Genomic DNA, 16,215 nt, shown 5'->3' on the forward strand with positions numbered 1-16,215 from the left:
AGGCCTGAGATAGCGAGCTGAACACATTTATACATACCAACTTAACTGCTGAGCCCAGTAGGGCAAACAACATGACCAGTCGGACAGATTGTTAACAAATCTCCAGAACCACCATGTTATCTACAACAGTCACTGGCAATAAATGAAATAAAGAGTACACAAACTGTGGATTATATTGTAAAAACAATATAATAATGTGTTTTCTTGTGGATGTTTACAATGGACCATTTGGGAAATAAAAGATGCTTTTAGTCTTACTTACAAATAGGTGGTTTATGTATGCTTACATACTTATCATCCGACTATGAAAATGAGAGCTAAGTTGAAAAAAAACATACTTTAGAGTGACTACTTTTCTTATACAAATCTCTAACAGCTAAATGTGCCTTCGACAATGCTGTTGCCAGCAAACCCACATGGCTCTGGTTTGAGAGACCACACATATCTAGTTACAGGTTAAACTAAAGAAAGCAAAATATGAAATGAGACTCTTAACCAACCATGAAATCCAATCCTAACCTGGATTCCACAACGACTTGAGCAAACATGTCCAGAGGACTCAAGATCTAATTTACAGTAAGCCCGTGACCTTATGACTCCAGTCTACTATGCCACTATGAGAAATATGATAACAACAATTTTCACGTTTTTTGTCATCAGAAACTTGATTGGATCAACAGTCATTGACATTGCTGTTGTGAAACAGATGTTCAGCTCGCCAGTTTGTACCAAATGGTAGACGTTTAAGATTGGAACTCACGGACAAGACCAGGCTGACCTGGAAAAAACTAACAAAAGGCTCTAAGTTGACTCTAAAAGTAGTGCCAAGAGGGATGAGACAGGGAAGACTTGTTAAGTTGGGTTGTCGACAGTCCTAAAGAATTGGCTCACAAGCGGACTTAAATACTGAAGCAGTGTATAATTTCTTGACATTGGAGGTAAGCTGGTTGCAAAGATCAGAGACATGAGTGCAGGAACATAAGCTCAAGCCTTTAAAGGTGGGGAACTTTCTCTAAGCCCCTTGATGTCTGGGATCCAAGGCCAGTCTACACTGACACCTGCGAGAGAAACAAGCCTGTGTTGACAAGGCTTGTCTCAGAGATGTCTTTCTCATCTTTCTTCCTTTTTCTGTCTTCCAAATAATGGGGAATTATTTCGGCCTGAATTAAACACAGAATGAAGATGTGCAATAAATCAAAGTACTTTTTTTCAACTTAAAGACTTATCTCCCCAATTCCCAGTCAACACACTGACATCCAATGGAAATTAAATTAATCATCATCAAAAGAGGGACGCGGTCTGTAAAGAGGGAGTTGAAAGAGGGATGTGTTAGTAAATAGTGCCCTAAACAAACTCTTCTGAGTGCTGCTTGACAGAAAAATAATGAGGGAGAGAAGGAAAGTGATTAAGAATGCAGCATCCCTTATTTAACTAATCACTGGCAGGGGCAGAACAGCGTGACTCCTATGAAGACCTCTGTTCCTAGAATACACTGAAGTAAACAGGAAACAGAAATGAAGGGACAAAAAATTAGGAAAACATATAATGATGATAAATGAATGGACAGACATATGATATGTATGAACATACACAGATTTTGAGCCTGTCAGAACTGTGGCCACACAGAAAAATAAATGCACCTGAACATGCAGCTTATCATATTACCGAGTTTTCAAAACAAACCATCCATTTCGAGTAGTGATGCTATCTTTAAGTCCAGTAGGTTGCCACAGTAGTCGCTTGAGCCTCTTTTTAATCTTCCACAAATGAGATTCATGAGATTGTTACCATCTTATGCCACATAGGAGACTTAACACACACTTAAAGATGTTACACTGAAATCCAGCTCAGCACCATCTCTGTCTCTCTCCACTCTACTACTGATGCTGTCCCTATGGCTCACCCTGTAAGTGTCATTGTAACGTTAACATCTACAAACACAGGTCAAAATTCAAAAATTTTAATTGACGATGTTATCAGAGGTGACTTAGATCTTTTGTTTGAGTCATCAAATCAAAATTAGATTTATTTTAATATTGGCTGGTTGAGAATCAGACCCAGTCCTTTCATTCAGACAAGCAGCCCAGTGTCCCTGTTATACCACTGAAAATGCTACACGGCAAAGTCTACAGGGTTTTACTCAATGGAGGTGAAAGCGATGGCTTTTAAATCAGTCCCTCTCCCCTAAACCAATCACTGCGCTTCAGACTTACACATAGCATGCACCTGAATTGCAATACGCATTCATTACTTCAAAACGTAACAGTGGCAGTAAAACTGTATTCCATACTGAGATGGTAAACTTTGCAATCGATCCGTGTTTCAGGTGCCTGCTGAACTTGGGGGGCAAGGATCCGTACAAATCATGGATCAACTCCGGTCCGTTGCACCACTAATGATTATATCCAATGGTTAAAAAATATACATACAGCACAGCTAGTTTACTGTTCCATGTAAATCTTGGATGCAACTAGGTGTCCCAACAGGACAGTTACCCTACATGTATTCAAAGTGGTTTGAAGACAGCTAAATCAAGCTAAAATTAAGCTTTTGGAATGGTCTTCCCAAAGTCCTGACCTCAACCCCAAAAATATATCGACTACCGTAGAAAGAGTCCATGTAAGAAAACCAATTCTACTGTCAAAAACAGTGGACCCAACCTGAATTCTTCCAAAACCTTGTTGATGGATTACAAAAGTGACTGACTGAGATGGGCTTTGGGGCATGCAACCACACATGCTGTATTTATCTATTTGGTCCAGTAAATTTGGTCATGTTTTCATAAATCCCTCAAAAATGCATGAAACAGCTTTTAAAAAGAGAACATTTCCCAATTATTCTGTCACTGAAAAAGTTGTAGAAATCAATAAAATCCCCAAATTGCCTCGACAAAATATCCCTTATGTATGTAAACTTCTGACTGTATGTGACTTGGGTTTCAGAACTTTTACCATGCGATATCTCGTTATCCGTCTCCAGATCTGAGTCCCGAGTGAGTCCGTCTCTAACAGCCATCAACAGCAAAACACCATCGGGTATTAATCTCTCTTTCTCATCCTCTCTATTTCTAATAAGTTTTGTTTTATTGAAATTCCATGTAAATGCAATGCAGTGTCCCCAAAGCAAATAGAAAGAAAATTATAAGCTATATACAATAGAGACAAATATAAAAATAAAAGTACAAAAAATTACAATATAATCAAATCATAATGAAAAAATGTCCATTATTTTCATATTTCTCTGTGTTCATCTTCTCTGTGAAATTACATTTACGCCTATGAAGCTCAATTACTCTTCCAAGTGTAAAAACAAATGACAAACTTTGCAACTTAGTTTCCCAACTGTATACCTCAATGAGCCTTAGAGGCTGTGCATATTTTTAGCGGCTTTTTTCATTCAGCTGTAATTAAAAAAGTAACTGGTTCATTAATTGATGATTTTGTCATCCTGATGTTATCATGTGGAACACACTTTCCCACTCAAGAATTTCTTAAAGCAAAACCACTGCAAAACAATTTGCACATCATATATTAAAGACTTGAAATGCACATGCACAAATACTATTATAGTAAAACTACAACTATGCTAAAATGAAGCACTGTTATTTATATGTTTGTTTGTGAAAGCACCTCAGTAGGACAAGCTCTGTGTGGTCACTGGTTGGTTGGTCTGTTTGTGTCCTTTATTACAGAGGGGAAACACAGTGTGAGCTTGTACGCTGGGCAGTACAGAAGAAATCACTTAGCAACGAGTCAGCTCTAGGTTTGTGTGACGAACATCCCAATAGAAGGAAATACTAGTATTTCAATGTTTCTAACTGTAGTGTTGTTTTTATTCTCATTCCACCCTTAGCGGTGGAAGAGTCAACAAATATTCACTCACTCTAACCCGTACCACCATCACCCCATCAACCCTTCTTCTGAGCACCAGGAAGTGTAACTGCACAGAGTATTTCTATAGTGGCTGGGCAATTTTTCGTCCACTCAAGCACTGGGAAATCACACTAGTAGCATCCTCATAATGTCATTCAAATCAAGAAACTTTAAAAGCACAGGGCAGATTTGCATTTCACTGTTAGTGGGTAACCTTTTTTCAATATACTGGTTGATTTGATTTTCAGAAGTAAGGGATCGCATGATATTTTTTGCAGTGTCTAAACCAAATACTACAACCGCTAGGAACCTGTAAAACAGGCTTATCACTTTTTAAAGTTGGGGTATGCAGTTCTGGAGAAATCCAATACCATAAGAAATACCACGATTGAACAATGACTAATATTAGCTAAACTGTGTTTGGTAGTTGCGGGTCCGCACACAGAACTGACAGCTAGCAGACTGTATTTGACATAAAGACGTGTATTAGGGCTGAAACGTTTCATCGATTAAAGAAAAGAAAACAACAATTCTGTAATGTTACCGCCCGTCCACCATAAAACAAAACTTATGTCGCCTCTCCAACAGCATGACGGCATCTGAACAAAAAGCAGCCGTTGTTCTGGCAGCGGACCACAGACAAGGTAACAGTAACTTTAGCATTTAACTGAAATCATAATTGATTGTTGAGTTGAAGGTAGGGATGAAACGGTATGAAAATTTCATATCACGATTATAGTGACCAAAATGATCAATGTTATCATTATTATCACGGTATTGTAAAAATGTGCCAAAAAAGATTAAAATGTACTGATACACACACTGAAACCATTTCAACAAGTTTTATATTGAAAACTACAAATACAATTGCCATTTTGTTTGCATAAAAAATAAAACACCAAATACCTTTGTAAACATGTGAAAATCATCTAAGTGTGCATTATCAAGATTTTATATTTTATGTTATATAGGTAATACAATAGCCTTGTGGACAATTACATGAAAACAAATAAGTCTTTAGAAGACAGTGATAGTAACTGCAATGAGCCCAAAAACGGACATAAATACAGAGGAGTCTGTAGCGTTTCTAGATACGCTGGTTGTTTGACTAATGTTATCAAGTGCAGTGGACGAATAGACTCTGCAGACACACGACGCTCACAGCAACAGAACAACGTGTACGTCTTTACAAGAGCAGGTAACTCTGAGAGCTTCAGTTTACATGCTGTTAGCAAGTCAGAGAGAAACCAAAGCTACAAATCAACTCATCCTGCGTTCACTATAAGGACATTTTCTTCAATCAAGTTTCCCTCAGCGCTCTCATAAAAACTACGACCAGACTTCAGAGTGACTGAAAAATCTTTGCAGCTTTGTCTTCCGCCGTGTTGTCATTGACCCAAACAAACCCACGTTGCATTCTGGGAGCCTGCTTCTGGGAGACGCTGGACAGTGTTTGCCGTGAGATTATAATAGTACCCGGTTATCACGGTAATTAAGATGTGTACACTAATAATAACCTTCGGGAATTTTACCATGGTTTACCGTTAAACCGGTAATCGTTTTATCCCTAGTTGAAGGCTAGCCAAAGTAAGCTGCAGTCCTCAGCTAAAATTGTAAACATGTACGTTTGTTGTTCTCCTTTTTGGGCAGTAAGTTGTAACCTCACAGTCATGAGTTAACTGGGTGTTGTGGAGCTGCACTTTTACTCCCCTCCAGCTCTCTCTGTAGCTCAGACAATCCCTGCTACATGCATGTGCTAATCCATTCTTTGTCTTTATAATTGCTATCTTTATAATAACAAACAACAGCTGTTTCGTGTGCAAGATCGCTCATTCCGCATTTCACATTTCACGTGTATTTTCTTGACAAAATGTGGTTTGGAGACCAGCGTCAGGTGACACAGCCGCTGTCAGCTCTGTAGTGTGTGACCCCCTGTCACCGATCAGTCACAACACTTCAAGACTCCCGTCACAAGACGGCAAGTTGTGTAGTCTGAACAGCACGGCCATTGGCCGACACTGAAAGTCGTGTAGACTGCACAAGCGTTTAGTATAACTTGTATAGCACTCGGGTGATGTTTGTGTTTGTAAGCAGCTGTCTGGTTGTTGGTCTGACGTTTGCTGTATGACACACTATGAATTTCCGAAAGGACCAATAAACCGCTTTAATCTTGAGAAGCTGCAGAGCTGCAGTCTATTCATTCAACTTGCACTGTAAATTCCCAGCTAAACTGAGGCTTTTTGAAGACCCTTTTCTCTCTCTCTCTCTCGCCTGTCATTCACCGGTCTTGTGTGAGTTTTGCGTGCGTGCCATGCTGCCGACAACTACATGTACGTTGTGGTTCCTCGCGGGTCTATTTCAAGTAGCCAGCTATTTAAAAATGATAAAATAATCTATAGAAGCCTCAAATTCTAAAATCATCATTAGCTGCAGCCCTAGCGTGTATTGGATTAGAACTGCATACGCCACCTTTATGGTCATTTTTAACCTGTGTTCTGTGGATTTAATTTAGAAACAAATCCCAAACCACAAGACTCTTAAGTCTAAAATGAATATAAAGAAAGACAAAGAGACACTCCCCAGCCCCGTCTCCAATGGTACCTGTGAGGGATTTAGAGGTGCAGTCCTTTCTTCTGTGGGGACCTGATCCAGTGCCACTTACAGAACCCTCGTAGCTAATGCAGTCATAACAAAGCAGAGCTGTTCAAGGATAAAAAAGAAAAAAATATAAAGAGAAAAGGGGCGATGAAAAATAGAGTCATGGATTGCTGACTTTCTTTTAATATATCACTAAAAAGGCTTGGCATTCAAATCAAATTTGGGGTGCATATTTATATTCCAAAGCCGTATGCTTTCCAGGAACAGCCCTGTTTGATGTTATGGCTGTGTTAGCCATGCTGAAGCTCTCAAACCACAATGACTACCTGCACCTACATGCACCTGCACAATCAATCATGCCCCCCCCTCCTGAGCAGCATAGGTATCATCTTAGTTTAAACAGGCAAACAGTAGACTGGACAGCTGCAAGTGAACTTAACGAGTGCTTTAACAGAAGAGAAAAAAATGTGTTAACAGAGAGTTTAAAGCGGCAGCAACAGCAGAACCCTCAAAACCTGACAGAAGCCAAAATCACATTTGTTAGAGCTGGAAAAACCGCCACCAGGGTTAGTTCAGCAGAAGAGAAACAGTTTCAGTTAAAAGCTTGAAATATAAATAAGGCAACCCTTACAAAGATGCAGTCAACCATAAACTGGATTAGTTTACATGATTCACTGTCTGAGTTTTTGACTAACAGTACGTAACAAGTAGAGCCGAAAGACAACGCATTTTATTCTATGCAGTATGTTACTGATTTGTTTTCGCTATTTCTCCTTGTGTCCTATATTATGCTGACGATTCTTTTAAGGCACCTTGACTGGGCATAATAAAGTTCATTCTAATGTCTCGGTGTACTGACTGTCGTACCTGCAAAGGCTTTGGAAATCCTCTCTTTCTTCCACTCCCAGGGCTGGTCATACTCCTCAGGCGGTCGCTCGTCATCCTGGGGCAGTCGGCTTTCTCTGGGGCAGAGCAAGCGCTCGGGGTCCGGGTCTCCACCATTCTCAGCTGGCTCATACGGCGTGTCGTAAAGGGGCAGCTGCCTCCCTGATCCTTCCTTTGTTCCTCGTCCACCAGATCGTATTTCTACAAACAGGGAGAAAGCCCTGGTGGTTAATGCTAGGTTTCTGGGGGAAAAAAAGGCTCAGTGGGGCAGAACACTGTCAACATCCGAATTGAGGATTTATGATGGCAGATGCACTTACAAAACACTAAAGCAACACATTTTGTAAAGCTTGAAGGGCACATTTCTTGTACAACATATGATGAGTGTGTGGTGATATGTCAACTGATTTGACTGGGAGACAAAACAGCCTCATATTCAGTTTCAGGATCCTTGATATTATATGGCTGAAGTCACAGCCACTGACATCAGTTTGCAGGCTAAAGGGCACTATTAACATTGCCTATCAGGCTAAAGAGTTAAATTTATTTTATTCCGTATTAGAATGAGAAAGCAGCTGTAAGGCCTAGCAACCATGTCAGTTTTTATGGCTGGTAGTGAACAATTTCTGTGTATTGTCAAACAAATGGACAACATGGGCAAAAAAGAGACAAGGTTCAAAACTGACTAAATTGCCAAAAAAATAAGGCAACCAGTTGTCCACTGAAGTTGTCCAAAAGTTGCCCAGTGTTGTAACGCCTCAACCAAAAGGTTTAAGTGACCTGGGACCTCAAGTTTGTTTCTTTTAACTAGCTGGTTGCTTCACATTCAAACTGTAGCCTAAATTCATACCAACAACAGTTGTCGCACCTTAGTGATGACATAAGATGGCTACAGATACTGTGTTCACAGGTCCACAGGACCCTCAGCAACATAAATGTATGCTGGACACACTATCTCTTATCCTTATTTCATATGTAAGTATAAATCCCCCACCATTGATAGTTAGGAAGAAAAATGTGTAGTGATTTGAATGATGGTGACAGTTTGTGGGAAGCAGAAGCTAGAGTTGACATAAAGGGAGAAGAGGGGGGCATGGCAGGCTGAGCACCTGCAAAAGTGTAAAATCCCTGAGCACAGAGAAATCAAACAACAGGTCTGAAAAGACTTGCCCCGGGCTGCACGCACAGGTGAAGCAAAAGCACTTTCCACATTTTCCTTTCTCATCTTGTTCCCCAAATCCCCATATTTCCTCTAAACTCAGTGTTAATGTTCTGTCTTGTGAACTATGATAAATTGGAAAACATCAAAAGGGAACAATGATTATCATTAGGCTAAGGAAACTCTTTAAATCAATGTTTTTCTCTCCCAAACAATGTGTGTAAGTTACTTCAGTAACTCCTAAAACAGGTCTAACATATTAACAAAACACAAGTCTAAAAGCTCACGAGCAGTCCCTAACTAATGTTTCTGTTACTTTCTTTCGTCATACTTGGTAACCGTTTTATAAAAGCAATAGCTCACTTCAGGCCATTATATATGCTTATTCTATCACAGTTAAGTGGGTTGCCAACCTGAACAACGCCCCTTAACCGTGATATAATAAGCGTATACCACGGCCTGTCGTGAGCTATTGCTTAAACACAACACCAAAGTATATTGAGGACTTTGTGAGTCTTTGAGATTTAGCAGTGGGGTGCTATATATTTTTTTTCCCCCCTACTCAACAGCTTGAAGCACAACCTCTCATGTGCCACCCATCCAAAGCTGGACTTTGAGAGTGAATATATAGTGCCAGAAAAGAATTGTCTCTCAATGTGGAGGGGATTCTATCTATCATAGTGGTTGGCCAAAAATAAAGGATGGCATAAAAGGCATTTCACCCTGCGATCTTCACACAATGCAGAAAGGGACCCACATGCTTTAAAGTTTCGTATAGCTCCTCTGTACTTGCACTAGCAAACACATCCTGGACCATTTCCAGACATCTGGTGTGTTTGTATTTGGAGTTTTCTTTGGAGTCTTACTTTCTACTGCATACATATAAAATCATGAATTACACAGATACTGCCTTGATGGATGCCTGGCCACATGAGATATTTAATCTTATGCAGCAGTCAGCCTTATTTCAGACATTTTAAAGATGCTGCGGAAATCACATTTCTAACAAAAAGTAAAATATTTTAACATTTCACAGCCTTGCCTGAATATGACTTGCTCTAAATGTTACACGTAATGTTCCGATTCAGGAATCAGGTGCATGTATTCACATTTTGTCTTTCTCTATTCATGTTGTAAATTTACCTAACCGAAATTAAGATGCATGCACCACCTTTTATCCTCCATGTAAGGAGGTGAAACACACCTGACACCTAATGAAGCATCATGCCCTTGAGAACTTTCCTCCTCTCCATTTTCCTCCACCTCACTCCAATCTCCCTCTACTCATATGAAGTTGTTAGCAGCCTGCACCCTTCCTCCTGGGCCATATGAAGCTGTTAGTGGCCAGCTCCACCATAGAGTAATGCAATGTGAAGAGAATGAAATATTATGCCACACTACTGCATAATTGCCTCTTAGCCCAAGGGAGCTCTTGCGGAAAAATGAGCAATGCGTTGAGCCTAATGGAGCTACCCGCCGGTGGTAGTGGAAGTGGAGGGGTGGAGTGAGGTGAAGCTGCCAGGTCCCGTATCTCAGCGTAATCCTGCATTAGGCAAACTCCCGCTCTTTGATCTAGCAGTTAAAAGACTTGGTGTTACGAGATCCTGGTATGATTAGGTCCTACCTCCCCTGCAGAAGAACAAATAGCTCTAGTAGAGGGTGAAGGAAGCAAGGGGAGGCTTCCAGAGGGGGTTAAATGAGAGTGGGAGAGAATGATCGTATTACTTGGGGGGGGGGGAGTAAATCTTGGGGGAAGAACCCTTTAATTGGAGGCACACTGCCTTCGATAAACTACTGCAGTGGATTGAGACTCCCTGTTAACTACCACAAATGAAGCCTTGGGTAGGGAGACAGGAGTCCTGTTGACCCTCTTCTTCCTCCCACTTAACTTCTTCCTTCCTTGTTTCCTTCTATCCTTCCCTCTTTTCTTTCTCTCAGTCAGTTCCTGTTAAGGCATACAAGGCAAAGTGGGTGGGGACACGTCTGTCAAGGCAAATTACAGTGATTGGCATGTTGCAACACAGCTGCAGCCTATCTTCTGTCTTTGACCTCTACCCTCTCTTTAGGGTCAGAGGTCTGCTACCACACCCTCCCTTGATGTACCTCATATGTTCCCCTCCCCGGATGTCAGAGTTCCTGTCCAGATGCTCCACGTCCTCTCTTTTGCCTTTTGCCTCTCGCCTACTTGGCCTTTCCAAACCATACATTCATACCTCCAAAAAGCTTGCCATATTTGTTGTTTATTTTTCCATTTTCCTACTTAGGTGAAGAAACAGATATTTCAAGAACATCTATGCAGTAACAAAGAATGTTTTGCTGCTCCAAGGTTTTGAGTGCTACAAGTATTTTGAGAAAGAATTAAACTTCCAGAAAGTGTGGCACATGCAAGGGTCTCAGCAGTCATGTAACGGCAACAGCAGCACTGACCACAATCATCTGTTTAGTGCCACTAAGAAATATGTGTGGGGGGACCAAACAGCTGCATGTGAGCAACACACCATTTTTTTCTAATGAGAAAAGACATGGATACTGACTGTCATAAAAACTGTAAAGCTCCAGTCAGTTGAATGTAACGTTCTGCATGCAAGCTAAAAATCCAAACCAGTAAGGAGAAGTGCTTAGCTTTGAAACAAGTGACAGATCCAGTCTTTGTTATCGTCTTTCCCTCTGGTTCATGAACTAGACAGATTAATCTTATGGGAGAGAGAGGAATACATTTCTTGCAATAAATCCAGAGAGGCTCCTGTTCAACTACAGGAGGAGCCTTCTGGGCATATTATCATGACTGTGCAAGGGCAAGCAGAGCGCTCTGGATTAAATCAAAAAACATTAGCTGCAACCAACCTGGCAGCGACATCCGGCTACACATAAAGGACTGAGCAAGCCATCTAGCCCTCATCATCCAGACCACTTCTGTCTCATTTGTCCTCCTGCTCCATTATTGCCAACCAGTAAAAGTTATTGCATTTGCAAGAAAGTAGAAAACATCTCCATAACCGCGCTTTAATTGCAAGGATAAAGCTTCAAATACGTAAAGAAAAAACACATTTATCAGCCTCTCTATTTCACTGCCACCCACCTGCTGCCACTGAGCCAGAGAGAATTTGCTGCTGCGAAGCATTTGCAGGGGCACAGTGAATATCTGGATTTGATTGAGGGGATCTCTTGTGCACTAGTTAAGGATTAAATGCGATTGACTTTACAAACCAGGAAAACAATGGCCAGAAAATACCTAGGCTTCAAGGATTTGCTCTGCCTGCTCCGCCAGCTAAGTCACTCATAAAGAAACCCTGAACCTGTGCGTTTATTATCATTTCAGAGAGCTCAGCTATTTACTAAGTGGATCTCTGCAGAGTGCATCTGAATAGTATGACAAAATATCAATGAGGGAAATGGGTAACTGAATATACATACGTAAAATAAAACTGTTCAATGTTTAAAAATAGATAAATGGCGTAGCAGATGCTTTCGGATTCATGCACATTCATTAATAAAACCATGCCATGGTGCTGAGCTGCTCATGAATGCTAATGCTCAAATGTATTATAGTAAACTTAGTCACCTGTGACACTGGCCCAGCCAAGCTTGTTCCATGACAAAGACACGTTTCAGCAGGCTACAGGGTTGATTAACAAAGCCGCTGCGGTAAAGCTCGTACGTAGCTGTGAGACTTTTCTGCAGCTTTGATTTCATTCTATTTGATTGCCCAGGTCTCTGAAGAGGAAACAGGGTCAATCTTACGGAAGGCAGTCAGGGATTTGAGCTATATTGGGGGCCACCCACAGGTATTGTGTGTCAGTCAGAGAGCTGGCTGACAAGCCAAGGTGTTTGTTCCTTGAACCGTGGCGGCCTGCTGTTGAGTGTCATTCCGCTAAGCCAGTAGAGTTCAGAGGAGGCTCTCGATGCTGACTGTTCCCCACAGACCTCTGGGAGAATGGTTATGATAAGCAAAGACAAAACAACCCTGTCAGCTTAATGCTCACATCTCGCCCCAATTTTTATTTCATTTTCATGTCTCGTATTGTATTGAAGGAACAAAAGCAGCAAAGACAAAGGGAATTAATTAGCATGTGTGCTTCTGTTGTACGTCTTTTTTATAGCCTCAAATTTCCTTACTTGACTTAATATTTCAAGACAATTTGTAAAGTGCCTGCAATCAATAAGCTTTGATTCTTACAGTCATGTTCCTGTCTTTCTGTGAACATGACAGGCTTGTCCATCTGCAAGGGGATGTGTATCTGTGTTTGTGTGTTTGTTGGCTGCTGTGTTTCCATCAGCCTCCTGCAGACAGAACTAAAGCAGCCATGCCGTTTGTTCTCTCTGTCTCCTTCGTCCTCCTGGCTCACACTGTGCCAAGCTTGTGGTGGGTACACTCTGAGGCCTCTGCCTGCCTGTCTCACTCACACACACACACACACACACACACACACACACACACACACACACACTCTCTCTCTTTTGGGAAGCCTGGAAGCCAAGGCTTCATGCCTGGCCCAGAGTGGAGCGTATTTTGGTTCTTGCCGCACTATTTTTGGATTGTGCTTTCTTATAAATGCCTTTTTGTTTCAACTGGAAGCCATACTTCTTTACAGACAAATGACACATAGTGAAAAGCACTAGTAGGCAGACTCACCATGCTGGGTCATTTTTGTAAACTAATGTTAAGAAATCTATTCAAAAGGTATTTCAAACAAGCCACAAAAGTTTGTTCATATGTTCAGGATAAAAACAGAAAATCAAGGACATTAAAGAGTTAAGAATAGTGAAGCCATTCACATGTAATATCCTAGTGAAGGCATGCATGTCTGGGTATGTGCACTCGTGCATTGTAAATTTGCTGTTCCCCCACCATGGCCCGAGGGAGTAGAATCTTAAGAGTGTTTTCCACAACACATTGACATGTATATGGATTCATTCCCTTACTGGAGCAGGAGAGTAAGCATAAAGAGACAACTTACACAAAGCAGAAAACAAGAGGGTGGCGGCTGATGACGGAGGTAAGCCAGACAAAGAGGGAGAAAGAAAGGGAGGGAGGGGAGCGTCAGAGGGAGACAGTGGGGATGTATGAAAAAAGAAAGATACAAAGAGCGACAGTGAGTGAACAGAGAGCGGGAGGGGAAAAATGCAAAATTAGAGACAGGCAGGTGATGCAAGTTTGTCCCAGAGGGAGAAATAAACAAAGCGACTGTGACAGGAAGTCAAGGAGAGTGAGGGAAAGAGAGAGTGGGAGACACAGACAGACACAGAGTGGCAAGAATAATAAATATGCACAGCACTGAATGGCTCTCCATATCCAGCAGCTAATGAACACACATCAATTGAAAGCTCACTACTGATGTAAATAAATGTTAGGTGACTGATAAGGTGCAGTATAACAGACCACTGCGCCTATGTGCAGTAAACTTGTATTAAATTAGAAGGAGCTTTCCAAATCATTTTCATGCAGCAATACTTCACTGTAGCTTTCTTGGTTCCACTTAAGGCTGTATGCAAGCACAACAGTGCTTTGAGATAAATGCTAAGATGCTCACAGTGATAATGCTAGCATGTTGAAGTTGTTGAACCAATCTAGTCCATCCATTGGACAAACAGAGATTTTGTCCAGTAGTAAGGCAATCCACGTAACAGTTGTCAAGATATTTTGTTGGTCTGGGAACTATGAATGTCTACACAAAATGTGGTGCCAATCCATCAAGAAGATATTGAGCTATTTTACAGGATAAGGCATGAGGTCAAGTCCCAAACACAGACAAGCTTAAGATGGAGTTTCCTGTTATTGTTGAATGGGTTGCTAATTGACAAAGTATTGCATCCACTAATGAGTATTTAACTGGATTTGTTGTTCAGCATGATGTAACACGGTTGAGGGGCTCACTGTGATTTGATGCTGCCTTGCTGTGTAACACTGGCCATGCCTCACCTATGTAAATGCATTTCCACTGCAGGGCCACTGCATGGGCAGTGGCATTGCTCCTATGTGGGCTGCAATTACAGCTCGTTAGGACTGAGGTGAAAGCTCATTATTAGAAGATGAATGGGGACAGCGGCTTGGAAAGGTGCCTGTCTACCTACATGACTCACAGAATAGCCCTCACAGCTAACTCACACAGCTCTGCAGTGAACAAACAAAAAGACGAGCAGTAGATCAGCATACTGACAAGACGACACCAGTTACATATGCAATTAGTCATTTGCTGTAGCCAGCAAATGCACTGCAGTGATAGAAATTCCATTTGGACAACAGTCAAACACACAGAAACTGGAATCCTTTCTCGAGATGCAGTAAGCAGGACTTAATGTGAAGCAGTGACAGGCTGCTTGGCTGACGCTGTTGGATGCAGAGAGTCCCACAGCCTTGTGAGAGAGGAGCTATTTTTCTGCAGGCTGCGGTTCTGAGCTGTTCTTGCTCTGTGGCTATTGTTCCTGAGCTGAGATAAGACTGGCGGTGGATTAGAGGAGAGTGCACCCAGAGTTCAGGTTGTGTATGGCTGCTGGAAGGAGAAGACGGCATGGGAATGGGATTGGAACTGGGAAGAAGAGATAAACAGAGGAGAGGAGAAAGGAAAGAAAATGATGGGTCCCTTCATGCCAGTGAGTGCCTCTTGTCATGGCTAATCTGACTGTGTGGTTGCAGAGGAAGGGAGAGAGGGGAGTCTGATGACACATGGACTTGGCTATGATGGATAGTCACACCATGCCCCCACACTGTAGGGGGCTATAGGTCATAGGCCTCCAACAAAGACCCACTCTCACCCCTACCAGGTCACTGCCTCAACCTCCAACCGGCTTACATTCCCCCAGGGGATGTCATGACTGCTCATCTACTCTTCTCTGTTGCAAAAAGAATAGAAAGAGATGACACAGGAGAGAAAAGTCATATTTGTGGCACAAGGGGAACACTGTAGCAAAAGCTCTGGTATAATACAGACATGGGTCAGACAGAGGTCATGTATGTATGAACTCACAGCAGCCACAAACTAGCTCTTAGAATTCCAGTGCAAAAGGGATGTGAGCAAACGCCTCGGTTAAGCATGTGTTTTCACTTGATGGACATTGTCAGGAGCTCCTGGTTGGAATTGAACTTGCAATATTTCAGTACACGCACAAAATCATCCTGGTGCCTGGATCTCCAACTATTTTCTCAACAGCTATCTGTGAAGCTCAGACTCGAACAAAGCCAACAGACAGCTGTACACTTAAATAGGCTCCTTGCTGCGATTAAGAAGAATCCCATCCTTTTAAGTCTATCCACTATTTCTTGACATTTTCCCTTATTGTGTGATAATCTGATAGTCTCTCCCCGCAGCACAACAATGCCGAAATCTGTGGGAAATTAAGTTCCATCACCTCTGCGCTGAGCAAAGCTGACAGTCACTGCACTCTCCTTAGGCTGTCTCTCATTAGCGGAGATGGATGCATGGTGAAACCCCAACATGTTTTACTCACAAACTGAGTTATGAACAGAGAACAGCAGCAAATCTTTTCTTGTGGCAACATTACGCAACCTGAACTGTGTATGACCTCAGCTTTACTGAGGCCAGTCTACCAGCAAGCCAAAACTGTGGATGCTCTTACAAATACACCCCATGAGCACTTAATAAAAGCATTATGCCACTCATGCTATTCCTGAACTTCAAAGACAGGGCTCATTATGAGTCATATAAAGCATAAAATGAAGATGAAACTGCAGCAAATTAGAAC

General features: G+C 41.7%; 1 protein-coding gene across 5 annotated transcripts in view; it reads right to left on the minus strand.

Annotated features, from left to right (window-relative positions):
- Nucleotides 1-16,215, minus strand: part of LOC119890016 (SH2 domain-containing adapter protein F-like) — a 96,889-nt gene that overhangs the window by 23,898 nt on the left and 56,776 nt on the right. For 3 of the 5 annotated variants that reach the window (XM_038701010.1, XM_038701009.1, XM_038701012.1), the window contains exon 3: nucleotides 7,338-7,556. In XM_038701010.1, coding sequence (XP_038556938.1) covers nucleotides 7,338-7,556 — 219 coding nt within the window. Of the gene's footprint in view, nucleotides 1-6,473; nucleotides 6,573-7,337; nucleotides 7,557-16,215 lie in introns of all 5 variants that reach the window. The other 2 variants (XM_038701008.1, XM_038701011.1) reach the window with 1 other exon arrangement.

The sequence above is a fragment of the Micropterus salmoides genome, unplaced genomic scaffold (genome assembly GCF_014851395.1).
Source record: "Micropterus salmoides isolate LMB-PRFRI ecotype aquatic unplaced genomic scaffold, ASM1485139v1 Ms_hic_scaffold_6, whole genome shotgun sequence".
Lineage (NCBI taxonomy): Eukaryota > Metazoa > Chordata > Actinopteri > Centrarchiformes > Centrarchidae > Micropterus > Micropterus salmoides.